Consider the following 14,624-nt stretch of genomic DNA (forward strand, 5'->3'; position numbering starts at 1 on the left):
TTCCCTATGCCTTTCCCGGTCCTTGTCCGAGTCATGTCCCCTCTCTCTGTCCCTAAGTGATAGTTTTCTTTGTGGGCTTTCGCTTCTGCTTTCACTGCGGTGTCGCTTTCTTGAGGATTCATGATTATCATCACGTCTGTCCCTCCTTTCAGAAGATATTCTCTCTGGAGTTTCAAAGCAAAGGGAAATGGTTATGTTTTCCAATTATAGAATTGGAATTGTTTCTAGCCTCTAAGCTCACCAAATACGCTGAGTAAAGAAGCAGATGTGACTAATGACCAAATCATCAGAGAAGGCAAAGAATTTGTAAAACTAGCAGAGCACATGGAAACAAATATCATAACTGGCAGAATGCTTCCTAAAAGATTCAGTCTTGCAAAATGACCACTTACTGTTGCCAGTGACATCTTCATTTGAACTTGATAGGCCATATTCAGACTCTAGCCGTTTCCGATGTACTGCAACTTTCCTCTCAAATTCCTCTGAATTTTTCATTCCTTGCTCCTCGAGGGATTCACGATACTCTATTAAAGCAACTTCCAAACGTCTCAACTTTTGTCTGCAATATCATATAGCCAAAATGAGGCAAATGCACAAAGCTTGTTATGCCAAAGCAGGAAAGAAGATGATCTTTCCAAAACCAACTCATTTGAAAATCAAAGAGATATGATCACAGCAAAAGTAGAGGTGCATACCTCTGCTCTTCATTCATTCCACTCTCAGGTTGCATTGGAATGCTTGCGTCAGTAGCAAACTCCATTTCATCTTCCTTACCTTGACCATCACCAGCATTTTCACTTCCAGAAGATGAGTAGCTTAACCCAAGGTCCCTAACACTTCTCTTTTGTTCATCATCACTTTCATCATCATCTCTAGCCCATTTAGATGCTGGCAGAACAGGATCGTTCTTCTCTTTCTTTGCAAAGGCTTTTAGTTCAGGTTGTGGAATTGGGAGGGTTGAAACCAAAGACACGGACCTTTTGTTCTGGGATGGCGTATCATCCTCTCCATAAATGTTCCACCCTGTTGATCCCACTGGTCCTGGATCAACATTCACTTCTCTGTGAACACTTGAATATCTACTGGAACTTGAAGTACTCTGAGCAATTTTCAAGTCACCATCTAATTCATATCCCCTTTGTTTTTCTGCCTCTTCCAGGTTCAGCAATCGTGCCACCATCGTTTCTCTACCACCAACAAGCGATAATCCATTATGTCTGCAACGTCTCTCCAACTCAGCAAGGGGAAGATCCATTAGCTCCTTTGTAGCAGCTCCTTTGCCCATTGCCAATGCAGCATCTTGATTGGTCTTTCCCCCATCAACTGCGTCTTCTGTGCTATTCTTTTTCTCAATTTCAGGTGCATCACCACATATAGAATGAAATGGGATCACACCAGAGTTACTAGAACGAAGAAAAGTAGCACGCAGTCCATTCACATAAGCATCTGAAAACAGAAACCAATCCGACCATACTTGCAACACTTTCAGAACTCGTTCCTGTTGAAAGCCACAAAAGCTCATACTTAAAGCACAAAACAGAGAACACAAATTTGAACTACGAATAGAAATCAACATTACAGCTCACCTTAAGAGCCTCAGCAGTGATCCTTCCAGTTATACTACGATACAAGTCATTAAAGCTCTCCATTATATCAGGCAGAGCAGCTTCAAATTTAGTGCGATAAGCAGATGCATTTTTTACAGGAGCACTACTATTATGAAGGATATCAGAGACAAGCATGAGTCTTGCAACTTTTGTTGGAATAGGAGTTTCTTTAAGTGTCAAAGATTCTGTCAGAACTTCAACTACCTGCAGGGAAAAACAAAGAAATTAAGCACATTAACAATCATCAAGATAAATTGCAGATATGCTTCCCTTATTTATTATACGATGGATCACATAATCTCATTTGCAGGTCTAGGTGAAACAATTTGTAGACTAGTAGCAAAGAAAACACAACAGGATCACAGAAAGTTCTGTTTGTGACTTTGATGGAGAACAACAGATAATGGTGAACTAAACCTATCAAACAATGTATGAAAAAGATAATGAAAACAAAAGGCACTGATATCAGGCAGTACCTCCCCTGCAGCATCAACATTATCCAGGGCAAAACCCATAGCATCCTTTATTTGACTTCTTTCCAATGTTAAAGCACGCAACATATCCTCAAACTCATCCCTTTGTGGATCAGTCAGTGTTCTTTCAGGGTCAACACGCTGTAAACAATCAATCTGTCCAATTAACACTGCAATTATACAACTTAGAAAAGTTATTCCTGCCAGAAAAAACGGAAATGTACCCTGCTTCTTCCAGCAGCATGTGTACTACCAGACTCCTTCTCGTGCTCTGGGCTCTTTGCTGTGGGCAGAGATGGTGGTACCCATCTAAAAGAAAAGGATAATGCTATGTTATTCTCGAATATAACATATCAACACAGTAAAAAATTTGCACGAGTCTTTCAAAACAGGCTAGTACAGATAGCCATTGGAATAGCAATACCTTCCACTACCAGTTATCATGATAAAAGGCTCGGTTCGCCACCTTTGAAGAGTATCACCCTGCATTTCAAACATAATTGAACGTTCTCAAATTCCCATAGAGGTAAGCAAATGAAATGATAGTTTTTCTTTGCATAAGAGATCCCTATATTGAAATTATTGCATAAATGCAAGAAATCAACAAAGATGATTGTGGCCCCTGAGAAGAACCTCAATAATTTGAGCAGGGAATTCCAACTATAAGTTCTTGGATCAAATCCTATTGGAGGGCATGTATACGGGATTGGGAGACCTATCTCTAGTTACTGATCCAAGGTCTAACATATGTCACAGTGCACCAGAGAAAACAGCAGATGCCATATCTAGCGACCTCATACAGGAAAATAATGTCATTTTTCCAAGAATGTCCAAAATTTCCACCAAGTAAAATCCCAAATGCATGTGATTCATGTGATCCATGCATACAAGAAGAAATACCTGAGCAAAAGAATAGAGTCTCCAAACATAATAAGTATGTTCCTTCGAGCCAAGCTCGAACAAGAAGTTGAAAAGAGGATTCCCTCGACCCCTCTGCATGATAGCTTGTTCAAAAGCACATCCTCCATCCAGAACATATAGAGCCATTGTATCTATCACATGGCGGAGATGATCATCCTCGGGTGGAGCAACCATTATATCAGGAACATTTGGAGTAAGAACCTAGACACAAAGTAACTAACATGTGCTTAGAATAGCAGATAAAACCTTTACAAGTGAAAATTATTTTATCATCTCAAGACAATGAATCCAACACTTCAATTCATGAATGGACCATGGTAACTATATTTTACAATTCAGTTGTCATGGGCTCAGAAATTATCAACTAAAAATCATTTCATTTAAAAAGACATTAAAACCATATTTCAAAGGGCCAACGAGAGTAACTATCTTAATACTAGACAAACAGGATCTCAAGACAGAAAACTCTTTATACTAGGATCAGATGACCATACATGAAAAGAAAAAAAGCTCAACATTCTAAAAGGAATTCATTTGCGATAAAACAAAACATGATGGTCCTCTACCCTTGATAGCACACGATGATTCATTTTCATATTATTGCTCTACTTCAGAATAAAGCCAACATGAAGTCAGTGAACCTACCAGTTCAGAGTTCTGATTTGGGACAGAAGTGACTGGCGGGCCTGATGGACCAGAGAGAATCACAGTTGCACCCTATCAAAAACAAAAAACATTTTAGAATCATGGCACATGAAGACAGCGAGCAGCCTGCCTTGAACTGCCCATTTAGAGAATGTTAAATGAAAACGCGTTGACTAAGTTCTTCTGTGCACAGGAAAATCAATCTTGCAGCATCACATTAGTATGCATATCCACATACCATATATAAATTACTAATTAACAAGAGACAAAAACTGCATGCACATAGATCAACCTGATCTGAGCAATAGGTTTAGGCAGGAAACCATAACATACCTCTTTACTCCTGATAGCCATTTGTCCTGGTGGTGGAGCAGGTAATGCCTGTGATGGAAGGGCCACAGATTTACCCCACCCAATTTTCAACTCATATTCATACACAATAACTCCTGTGACATCAAATGCATCTATTCAATAACTTCACTGTTCCACAACATATAATGAATATTTGAATAGTAGCACAAATATAATGGCATCCTTCCAATATCAACCACAAATTAGTGATATTACTATACAATTAGCAAAAAAGAAGCATTTGCTCATGTCATATCAAGATATGCCTTGGTGCAAAGTTAAAAAACTGTGCAACATAAACCCATAAATCATGGATAAACAGAGTAAATAACTAAACCTTGCATTTCATCCTTTGCAGCCTGCCCATCAGCTCTATTCATGAATGCTACGAATCCACAGTTTCTTTGCCGCCTCCGCTCCTCCTCTGTCCTAGGCCACATTATCTTCACACTAGCAATAGGCCCAAATCTTCCAAAAGTCCGCAGAAGAAAATTTTCATCAACCTATTGTAAGATAAAAAAAGGAATTATTATGTCCTTGGCCACATAAATAGCAGAGCATTAACAGGGTAGAGGTGAAAAAAAATTCAAAGCGATAATCTGACCTGTGGTGAGAGATTCCCAACATAAAGATTTGTAGTTTGTGGATCACCATCATCAAATGATCCAGGCAGCTTTCCACTTGGATCAAATTCATCAGGTAGTTCATCAAATCGACTAGATGGCTGGAGGGGAAAAGCAGTAACCGTAGCAAAAGATTCATATATGTTCAAGAGTGATGAAAGATGCAACAAGGATATAGTGTGTACATATTCGAATTTGGGACTTACAGCAGAACTTTCAGCATGACGTCCTTCACGCCAATGTTCCCGTTCTTGATTTCGCCTCTCCCTCATCTCATGCTCATGCTTCAGCTCCTCCATAAAATGATCTATGTTTCGAGTCTTTCCCTTTTCCTTCTCCTTTGGTCTTTCCTCCTCCCTCTGCAAAAAATATGGAACAGTGGAAATGATTATGAATTACAGGAAGAAAAAAACAGCTTGCTTGAGAACCAACATAAATGATGCCTCAATCAAAATGCTAACCTTCCTCTCAGGTTCTTTTCCTTTGGGTGCCATAGGAGGTGGTATAAAAGATGGAACATACCTGCAGGAGTAATATTACAGATAAACTTCTGTGTCACGAAGACAGCTGTTTGCATTGTTGTTGCAACCTAATCAATCAAGTGCTATCCACATCCCTCTCCAAGATAAATCTCATACAATCTTCTCATATTCTCTATTTTCAAATTTTAAATGCACCTCGGAGAACTATTAGAATGCTTTATTTGTTTGACTTTGCAGTCTTGTTTTAGTCCCTCAAAACCAAAAATTGTAAAATTTGATAGTCAACAAATAAAAATGAAGTAGCTTTTATCGGTCAGTATTATTTCTGTTTAAAATTCATCTTAGAAATATAAAATTGTAAAAAACTTCAATATAAAGTTACTTTCTACAAAGATTGAAAAGTTGTTGTGTGGATAAAGCATATCAGGGTTCACCATAAAATCAATGCTCTTATAATTGATTCATCGGACTATCAATTTAGATTTTTTAAGCCGTCAAGTTCAAGAGGCACACACCAAAACTTCACTTCCTATTCTCTTTAATGTACAGATCTAAAAAAATCAAAATTACAATAGAGGATATTATCACTATACAATTCTCTCAATTCTACGATGCCTTACCAAAATTGTATGGGAACATGGTTAATCAATCAAAAGCATTAATTTACCTACTTCCCTTCTTTGGAACAGACACCCCATCTTTGGACTTTTCACCTGCCATCCGCGAATGATAAAAAAGCCCATATTTTTATTAATGTGTCCGGTGATAATATAAAACTATCTATTTATCCATAGTGTGAAACAATTCAGAATAAAGCAAAACAACAGGAGAAATAGACTGCACATGTAAATATTAATAAGTCATCAAAATTCTGACTGACCTTCAGCATCACTCTTCAATTTCTCATTGGGATTGATGGTTCCACCTCGAACAAAAGTCTTTGATCCAGGTGCATTATCCCCTTGAAATGACTCCACAAACTCCGCATACAATCGAGCTGTTTCATCCTCCGCTCTCTTCACCAAAAAAAAAATGAAAATCAGCCCATACGAAAGACTAGCAAATCTCTTCGCAAACAAAACCACATGAGATTGGAACTCAGCAATGATAATAAACACACAATACACACCTTTTTCTTTGCCTCTTCTTCCTCTCTATGCTTCTGGAATGGCGTCTTTTTTCTCGTAATGGAGAAAGAACTCATCTTTGCATTAAATTCTAACATTACAACCATTTCAAATTCCAAACTTCAGTCAAAACCCACAAAAATAAATCGCATTCAAACTTAAATCAGTAGATTAATAAATCAATAAAAAAATCACGTCAGCACACATTAAATCTCCCCAACAAAAAAACAGTAAAACCCTAAATTCCATTCCAAAAACCACCAAATTCGTATATCAATCAACCTCTAATCATTAAACAAATAAATCTAAAACCCCCAAACTTCTTATTAAACTGAACCTAATTAATCAAACAATTCGAATTAGGGTTTCGTTCAAGTTATTGAAGCAGAACATTAACATCAAGTTTCTAACTTTACTGTTCCAAAAACAAATAAAAAAACATTAAAAACGATATCATAAAGAAATCGAGAGAGGGATAGTGGTGGAGAAAGAACCAACCGAGTAGAGCTGAGCTGAGCCGAGCGACTTGAATCAGCAAAAGAATTAAGGTTTTTGTGGAGGGTGATTTGGGGCTCGTCAGGGACGTTTTCGGCTCTTGTCGATGTTAGAGCTGTCGATTGAATCAAGTAAACAAATTTGTCTCGATAGAGAGGGTGGGTGAATTTTATGGGCTTTTTTAAGGGAGGGTACGGATCAATAGGCCCAACTATTTAGCCCATCAAAATGAGAGCTCCGAATAATGTTATTTATCCCAAGATATCTAAAAATTATTATATGGATTTATAGTTATTTATTGTATTAAAAATTCGTGTAATATGATTGGTTTGACATATATATATATTAACTTGTGTAATTTGATTATTTAATTCATTGTAATAATTTAATTTTTTTTTATCTATATTAATAGCATTCATGGAATATACTCATACTGGTTAAATAATTAATATTATTAAGAAAATTAACTTGAATTAATATTTTAATATAAATATCATGGCTTGAATTATACAAATTTTTACTAGAGCCGTTTTTTATAGTAAAAAAAACATTTTTGATATCTAAACAACTTAAAAAAAATTATGAAAATTAATTTAAAATAAAAAATAATAATTTTAAAAAAATATTTTTAATACACAAATACAAATAGACTCTTAGAAGTTAAACCTGTGAACTTTGATTTATATGAAACCCCTAGTTTCAATAATTATCTTTTTGAAAAAGAAAAATTTCTCAACTACCAATGAATTTTCCAGATAATTCAGTTGAAAAAATTACATAAAAAATTTGACTTTGATTTCAGAAATCAATATTGAAAAAACTAAATCAAACAGGGGAAAAAAAGCATTATAAACTAAGTCTTTATTAATTCGAAGACTTTCAAAGATAATCCAACTAAAAAATTCACGAACTAAATTCGAATCAATCACTTTGATTTAATTAAGCAATACTATGTGATCGTCATCATACAAGTAGAATGAAAATTGTTGATCATTAAAAAATGGCAGACAGAAGTCCTTAATAACCTCAATAGCAAGCAATAGATAGTTAGATCACAATGTCTAATTTCATAAACAAGATATCAGTTGCCATGAAAATACACCGGTCAAACAAAAGTGGCTCCTCATCAATAACTTGAGCAGCGCTTCAATTGTTATAATTATACAAACGATAGTGATTCAGATGAAAAACGAAGCGGTACAATTTTCATATCAAACAGCTTGAGATAAAGAACAATGCCTTCACAAGACAGCACACTGAATCAGCACTTCCATAAATATTGCATTCCTATTGGATTCAACCCACGGAAAACTTTAGTACTAGATAAATATTGATCTGTATATCATTTGTCTAGTGTGCCAATTTCTTAAGATGTTGAAGAAGCCGCTGTTTGATCCATTGTCTGTCGTTTGGAAGATATGCCTGAATTGAGTGATCATAACTGCAAGACAGAAATAAATAAAGAGGATACCACAGCAACAGTCTGAAGAGAAATGCAGCACGGTAGTAAATGCTTATTTGGCCTTCAAGCAAGGCCCAAACAGCCTGAAGCACCTTAGTCTTTCAAAAGAAAACTCTCATTCTCAAATAAAATGAAATTTAAGTTTTGTGAGTCATTCTCTTATAGTGTTTAACTGTAAAGATTTCTCTTGGCAATCATCAAAACTGTTGAGCAAGAACGTTTCTGTTAAACAGTAACTGTGATTAGCATTTGACATGATCCATGGGAATTCATACTTTTCACCAGCCAAATTCATAGTTATGTAAACAACGCTATTTTTACGAAGCCAAAATGCAACAAGCTTAGCTACCCAGAAATGATAATTGACACAGATGTCTAAAGGTGTTCGATAGCTTCAAAGTGCTTGGATGTGCATGTGTGTGCGGAAGGAGGGGGGAGGGAGAGGGAAATACACTAATGCGCTCATGTCTGCAAGGCCATCAATGAAATTGTAGAGATCCCCAATATCATAAGTGATGTTTCTGTTGGCTGGATTTAGGTCCTTGAGCTTCCTTTCATATAGTGTGCAAATACCTGCAAATGCTCACAATGAACAAACTCAATGATTAGGGAAACTTTAAAAGTTACGGATTAGTCAAGAAGTAAATCTAAGTGCTAAGCAAGTGATATAAGAGCTTATGCTGGGCTGATTACATAAAAAAATTACTTTCATACATTTCATGTGGCTACCATCATTATTTGACCGCCTATTTCATAAGAGTTGCTTCAGCCATTATGCAATTAAAGACACAGAAGGTTTTTGGGTAGGTTGAAAGCCTGGACTACCAAATCTCAATAAGATGACACATGATGAGAACAAAACCAATCAACTTCAAACACAGCATGTAACAAACCAGCCTTTATTTTCATTTCCAACAAAAAAACTACAAGGGGGAAAAAACTGAACAAGGTAAGGAGAATCAATAACCTTAAACAAAAAAGAGAATTTTCAGAATCGTGAAGGACTAAGAAAAAACAATATTCATGTAACTACTGCAACTAAGATGGCTGAATTTATTGACAGAGCTCCTCAAGCAGTAAAATACACAACAAAACCATAAACCCACAATCCATCACACCAATTCCATTACATCTGCACTATGTTAAAAGCAAGAAACATGAAAAAACGAAAAACCCTCCTTGACTGAGTACACAAATCATCAAATTAAACCAAAAAAAAACTGTACGCCTTTCAAGCTACTGCATATACTCCAATGCTAAAAAAACAACATAAATCTCACTTGGGAAATTTAAAAAAACACTTTCAATAGCAATTCCAGTACCTCATCCAAGAATAATAATAATAACAATAATAATAATAAAAGAAAAAAACACATAGCAAACATACCATCCATAGCTTGACTTATTGAGTCATAATCCATGTAAGTTCTGGTGGATCTATTTTGCGAGTTCTGCATCAAAACTATAGTGTGTCTATTTGCCTACACATCAAAAACAAAACCAGTCATAAACACTACGGGAAAAAAAAAAACACAACGCATAAAACATTAATTATATATATATATAAACCCATTTCAAATAACACGAAAAAGCTCAATATTTTACTATCCAACAAAAAGAAAACTCAAACTTCCATTAATTACAGAACCCTAATTTAGAAAAAAGAAAACGAATTTTAGTGAAAATATTAGTCATTTGAAATAGAAAAGAATTGGGAATTGAAAAATCATATGAAAAACAGAGAAAAAATCTTAGTACCATAGCTTGAATTGCAAGCGGAAGCAGTGGATTCTTAGAGAGAAGAGAGAAGGAATTCAAGGGTTTATGGCTTTTTTGTTGGCATAAATCGAAGTATCCGAATCATGGGGGTCCTTTAATATCGAAGAGTCACTTTAAAATTGCCACGTTACTTCTTGTTACCTTCAATCCTAAGGCTCCGTATGCCTTCTTTCTTTTTCTTTTATTTTTTTATTTTAAATTACATATTTGAAATCATCTATATATTTATATATTCAGTACACATTATAGTTTTTCGTTATTATAATGGCCGCTTCATGTCATATAATATCAATTTTTTTAAAATATTAAAAGTATAAAAAATATTCTAAAGTTTTTCTATCAAAATAAATTGGATTTGGTGATCACGTCCAAGCAATTTGGATCTCAATTTGGATCTAGTAAATGAAGTTAAATCCAAACAAACAATAAACAAAAAGATAATAATATTGTACTTTAATCTTTAAAAAAAATAAAAAAATTAAACAATCAATCATCGGCAAAAATTCAATCATGATATGTCTTTACATGTCGCTTTAATAAAAGAAAGCATAGTTACACATCTAGTTATACAACATATGAACATATTTGACTACTATAAAAGTCTCATATGTCTCCTTAAAAGCACGAGTGCTTTTCACTTAGTGAGACATATGAAATATGTTCTAACAATTTTTTAATAAAAAAATACAAAATACAATGTGAAAATACTAAGACGCCTCCCATAATCCTCTTAATTACATAAAATATCCAAGTAAAAATACCAAAATATCCCTAAAAGAAAATTGTTTTTTTTTAATCTTTTTTAGGCTAAAATTGTTATTTGTTTGTACTTGAAAAATAAAAAAACCTAATTACCCTTACAAAAGAAAGTCAAAGAAATATTTATCTACTTACAAAATATGAGAAATTGAAAGTGAAACTACTATTATAATCTATAATGAAATGTCTCTTCATCTACAGTGATTTCTCCATGCTATTTAGCTTTTTTTATAATAAAATTTTGTTGTTATACTCTACAATAATCTATGTCTATAACTACCATGAAAACTTCATGTCATATATATATATATATATATATATATATATTAGTTAAGGAAAGACTATAATTTATAAAAAAATTAAATCTATTATTTTTAAATTATAATCATGAGAATCATTACAATACTGAATACATATTAACTATTGTTATTTTTTTAAAACCTTTAGATTTAAAAAGTTTATCTATGAGGTACGATTGTTGCCTGTTTAGCATTACAATTGAAATTATATTTTATTGCATTTTAAAAGTATATTTAACTTGAAAATATATAAAATTGATAATTTTTTTATTGTTTTTTGATAGATTTGATGTGTTAATATAAAAAAAATGATTTTGGTAAAAAATAATAACTTTTTTAATTAATTTTTAAAATATATTTAAATACAATGAACAATAAACAATAAGAGATCTTATATAAAATTGTAAATAACAACACATAAAGTAAAAAATCTTGTTATTATTCACATCCAGTATTTCTAAAATCATAAAAAAAACATGCATAAGGATAAAGCTGAATAACAACTCAAGCATTAAAAGAATATCTTTTTTTGTTGTCATTTTTTTATATCACTTTTATTTTTCTTATTTTATATGTTAATAAATTGAAAAAAAATATAAAAGTGATAAACTAGAAGGAGGGTCAAGTTATAATTCACTTTAGATGATAATTGACATGTTATTTTTTTTTAAAAAAATATTTGAATTTGATGAAGCAAAGAAAAGATATTTTATTGAAAAAAGGTATCGTACATATAATATTTCAAGTAAATAAACTCAAGAATACATAATAGCAAAATAATTATAAATTGTATGCAACACAAAACAATAATTTTTGTGTGATTTTTAATAAAAAAATCATACCATCCTTTTAATAGTTAAGATTATTTTGGAAGTTCTGAAGCTATATATATATATTAGTTTGGGTGAAAACAAAGGTAAAGATTGAGATATACCATTTAGAGAGAGAGAGAGCTAATTTTATTAATATATTTTTAGTATCTTATTAAGATATTTTCCAGTTTAAGTTATATATTATTAGATTTAGTAAGAGAGAAGAATGATGATTCATCTTAACAATATCTAGGGTCATTTCACCATTAAATAATAAACAAATCTCTTCACATATAAATTTTTTATTTAAAAATATTATTTTCATCATTTTGATTTTTTACATACTTATTTGAGCAACCAAACTTAAAAACTAATTTAAGCATTGGAGTTTCTCTCATGTCATGAGGAACTTATTTTGTAGGTATAAGTTGAATCTAAAAAAAATTATTTATATATGAGATTTCTCAATAACTTTATTTGTGAAAATGTGTATGGGAAACTCAAAAAAAAAAGTGTCTATTTCCTCCTAATTTCTTTTAAAAAAAATGTTACATTGTTGATAAGACTCTATTATATAAGAGAGTAATTGATCTCCTCACAAGAATTTCAGTTTTCTTAGGTCCAACAACTCTCCCAACAAAAGTAAGTATATAATAACACATTTCTAGCTATATAGGAATAATTTCACTCTCTTTAGTATAACCAATATAAAAGTCAACTTAATATATAAGATAACTTTAGTTTCAACAAGAAACTAGACAAAACAATACATCAAATATACATTATACTCCAACTCTTCAAATAAGATAGAACTTCCTTATCAAATCCAAGTCATAAATATGGTCATCTCCACCAATATTCTTCCGAATCTTGATGTTCTCTTTTGTATGTTCTTGTCACAAAAAAAAAAAACTAAGCATGACATTCATAAGATTACACCAGCCCTGACTTCTGCACACCATTCCTACCAAATAGAAGAGTCTTTACTTTATCACAAGAATTATATCGTTGCTAAATCTAACCTAAATAATTATAATAATCATATTAACTCAAGGAAGCACATGCAAAATGTTAGAAATATCTTAGATTTAGTGATAATAAAGAATGAATGTTCCCTGCAACTTTCTATCAATTTGCTATGGTGTGATATTATAGTATTAAATCTGGTTTTATTTTAGGTCTTCATGATCATTGTTTGAAACTCACATCTCATTTCAGTACTAACATTCCTACCAAAAAAACACTACAAAGCTCTTTTCCATCATACAATAAGGTGATGCAAGCATGAAAGCATATATCTAAAGATTTAATGAGAAAATACCAAGCGTGAAAAATTTGCTTAAACTCATTATTGCCAAAGCTCTAACAATATAAAACTATTCCGTATAGCAAAACTTATACATAGTATTTGAAAAAAAAATCTCATTAGCATAAAACATGTGATGAAAAACTACATTAGGGTAGAAGAAGCTAGTGTGAGCAACTAAGGTCACCAACCCTTCCATACATAAGAAGAGTTTTTACCATACCATCAATCTCTAATAAAAGCATCTAAAAAAATCACTAAAAAACACATATATGATCATTTTTCATTCCTTAAGATTATGACCATACCTCTTACAATGAGAGATGTTAAATGTTGGTTGTCACTAAGAAAAAAAACTTCTTGCAATGTCCACCTCCAATAAAAAGTGGCTCAAACACAAGGAACCTTAACAAGTTTTGTCTCTTTCATTATGATCATGGACACGAAATAAAAGAGTGTTATGCATTTATAAAAGAAAAAGAAACACTAGTTTTTTAAGGGTATCTTCAATAATTTATGAAAAAAGAGATATAATATGAACAAAAAGAAAATAATCATTGTGATGTACTACCTCAAATGCAATAAATTTTAGGAATTGTATCTCAATCAGCTTTTAAAATGATAATATATATCCAAACATAAAATATCTCAATGAATTTTTCATGTTGAAATCTCCATTGAATCTCTATTATGTCCTTAGGTCCCCATAGCCATCTATCTCGAGGCTCTTGTTATCACTTGTCTTTAAGTCTCCATGACCAATTATCTCTAGGTTATTGTGAGCACTTGTTTTTAAGTATCATGATAAATTGTCTAAAAAAACCTTTAATGAATTAAAAAAAATATATTTTAAGATTTGCACATAAAATCAATATTTTTATGCATAAACATAGATAAACTCTTACATTGTAAGTATTTTTCATCCATTTTAGTTATTTAGGGGAATGATAATATATATAAAAATTAAGGTAGCTTAGTTAGGACCCAACCAAGTCTTTTCTAGAGAATAAATAGATCTATCCATGTACAAATTTTTTCTTTATAAAACATTGTTTTCATCTTCTTAATTTTTTATCTACTTTGTCACTTGAGCAATTAAACTCAAAAACTGAATTTTACATTTATTAATAAAGTTTAGTAGAATCTCAAAATATTCATGGCATAATATTGCTAAAAAGAGCAAGATAGTGTTTGATGTGGGAAAATTTGTTTAATAACATAGTTAATAAGCACATTTAAAACTAAATTAAAGGTGTGATTAGCTTATTTTTTTGGTTGAAGTTTTGTTGGAATTTAATCTTCAACATATACTTTTTAACATGAAATATTAATATGATTTAAATAAATTATAGATGAATAAAAAATTAATTTTAAATAATTCTTAGTTGGTTCTCTAAAATAACTCTATCCCATGTAAAAAAGATACAAATTTTTTTTAGTGTTTATAAAATAAAAAGTAAAGAAGTTAAAATTGAATTCAAGG

The 14,624-nt window shown here is 32.2% G+C and overlaps 2 protein-coding genes across 2 annotated transcripts in view; both read right to left on the bottom strand.

The window, feature by feature from the left end:
* The window catches only part of LOC105130564 (U2 snRNP-associated SURP motif-containing protein), a gene marked incomplete at its 5' end in the record, with an annotated part of 8,383 nt that extends 2,081 nt beyond the window's left edge, over positions 1–6,302 (bottom strand). The window contains 18 exon segments of the mRNA XM_011033126.1: positions 1–164; positions 393–559; positions 696–1,498; positions 1,587–1,811; positions 2,084–2,221; positions 2,305–2,389; positions 2,505–2,563; positions 2,981–3,202; positions 3,647–3,718; positions 3,980–4,092; positions 4,335–4,500; positions 4,602–4,721; positions 4,827–4,979; positions 5,082–5,142; positions 5,770–5,815; positions 5,983–6,022; positions 6,025–6,118; positions 6,232–6,302. Coding sequence (XP_011031428.1) covers positions 1–164; positions 393–559; positions 696–1,498; positions 1,587–1,811; positions 2,084–2,221; positions 2,305–2,389; positions 2,505–2,563; positions 2,981–3,202; positions 3,647–3,718; positions 3,980–4,092; positions 4,335–4,500; positions 4,602–4,721; positions 4,827–4,979; positions 5,082–5,142; positions 5,770–5,815; positions 5,983–6,022; positions 6,025–6,118; positions 6,232–6,302 — 2,799 coding nt within the window.
* A 1,434-nt stretch (positions 6,303–7,736) lies between these two features.
* Positions 7,737–10,063, bottom strand: LOC105130565 (enhancer of rudimentary homolog). The gene is made up of 4 exons (XM_011033127.1): positions 9,945–10,063; positions 9,574–9,667; positions 8,639–8,759; positions 7,737–8,165 (listed from the first exon to the last, which is right to left on the bottom strand). The coding sequence occupies exons 1-4, from the start codon at positions 9,945–9,947 to the stop codon at positions 8,075–8,077; spliced, it is 309 nt and encodes a 102-aa protein (XP_011031429.1). The 5' UTR covers positions 9,948–10,063; the 3' UTR covers positions 7,737–8,074.
* Between the last annotated feature and the right edge of the window lie 4,561 nt (positions 10,064–14,624).

The sequence above is a fragment of the Populus euphratica genome, unplaced genomic scaffold (genome assembly GCF_000495115.2).
Source record: "Populus euphratica unplaced genomic scaffold, PopEup_1.0 scaffold21.1, whole genome shotgun sequence".
In the NCBI taxonomy this organism is placed as follows: domain Eukaryota; kingdom Viridiplantae; phylum Streptophyta; class Magnoliopsida; order Malpighiales; family Salicaceae; genus Populus; species Populus euphratica.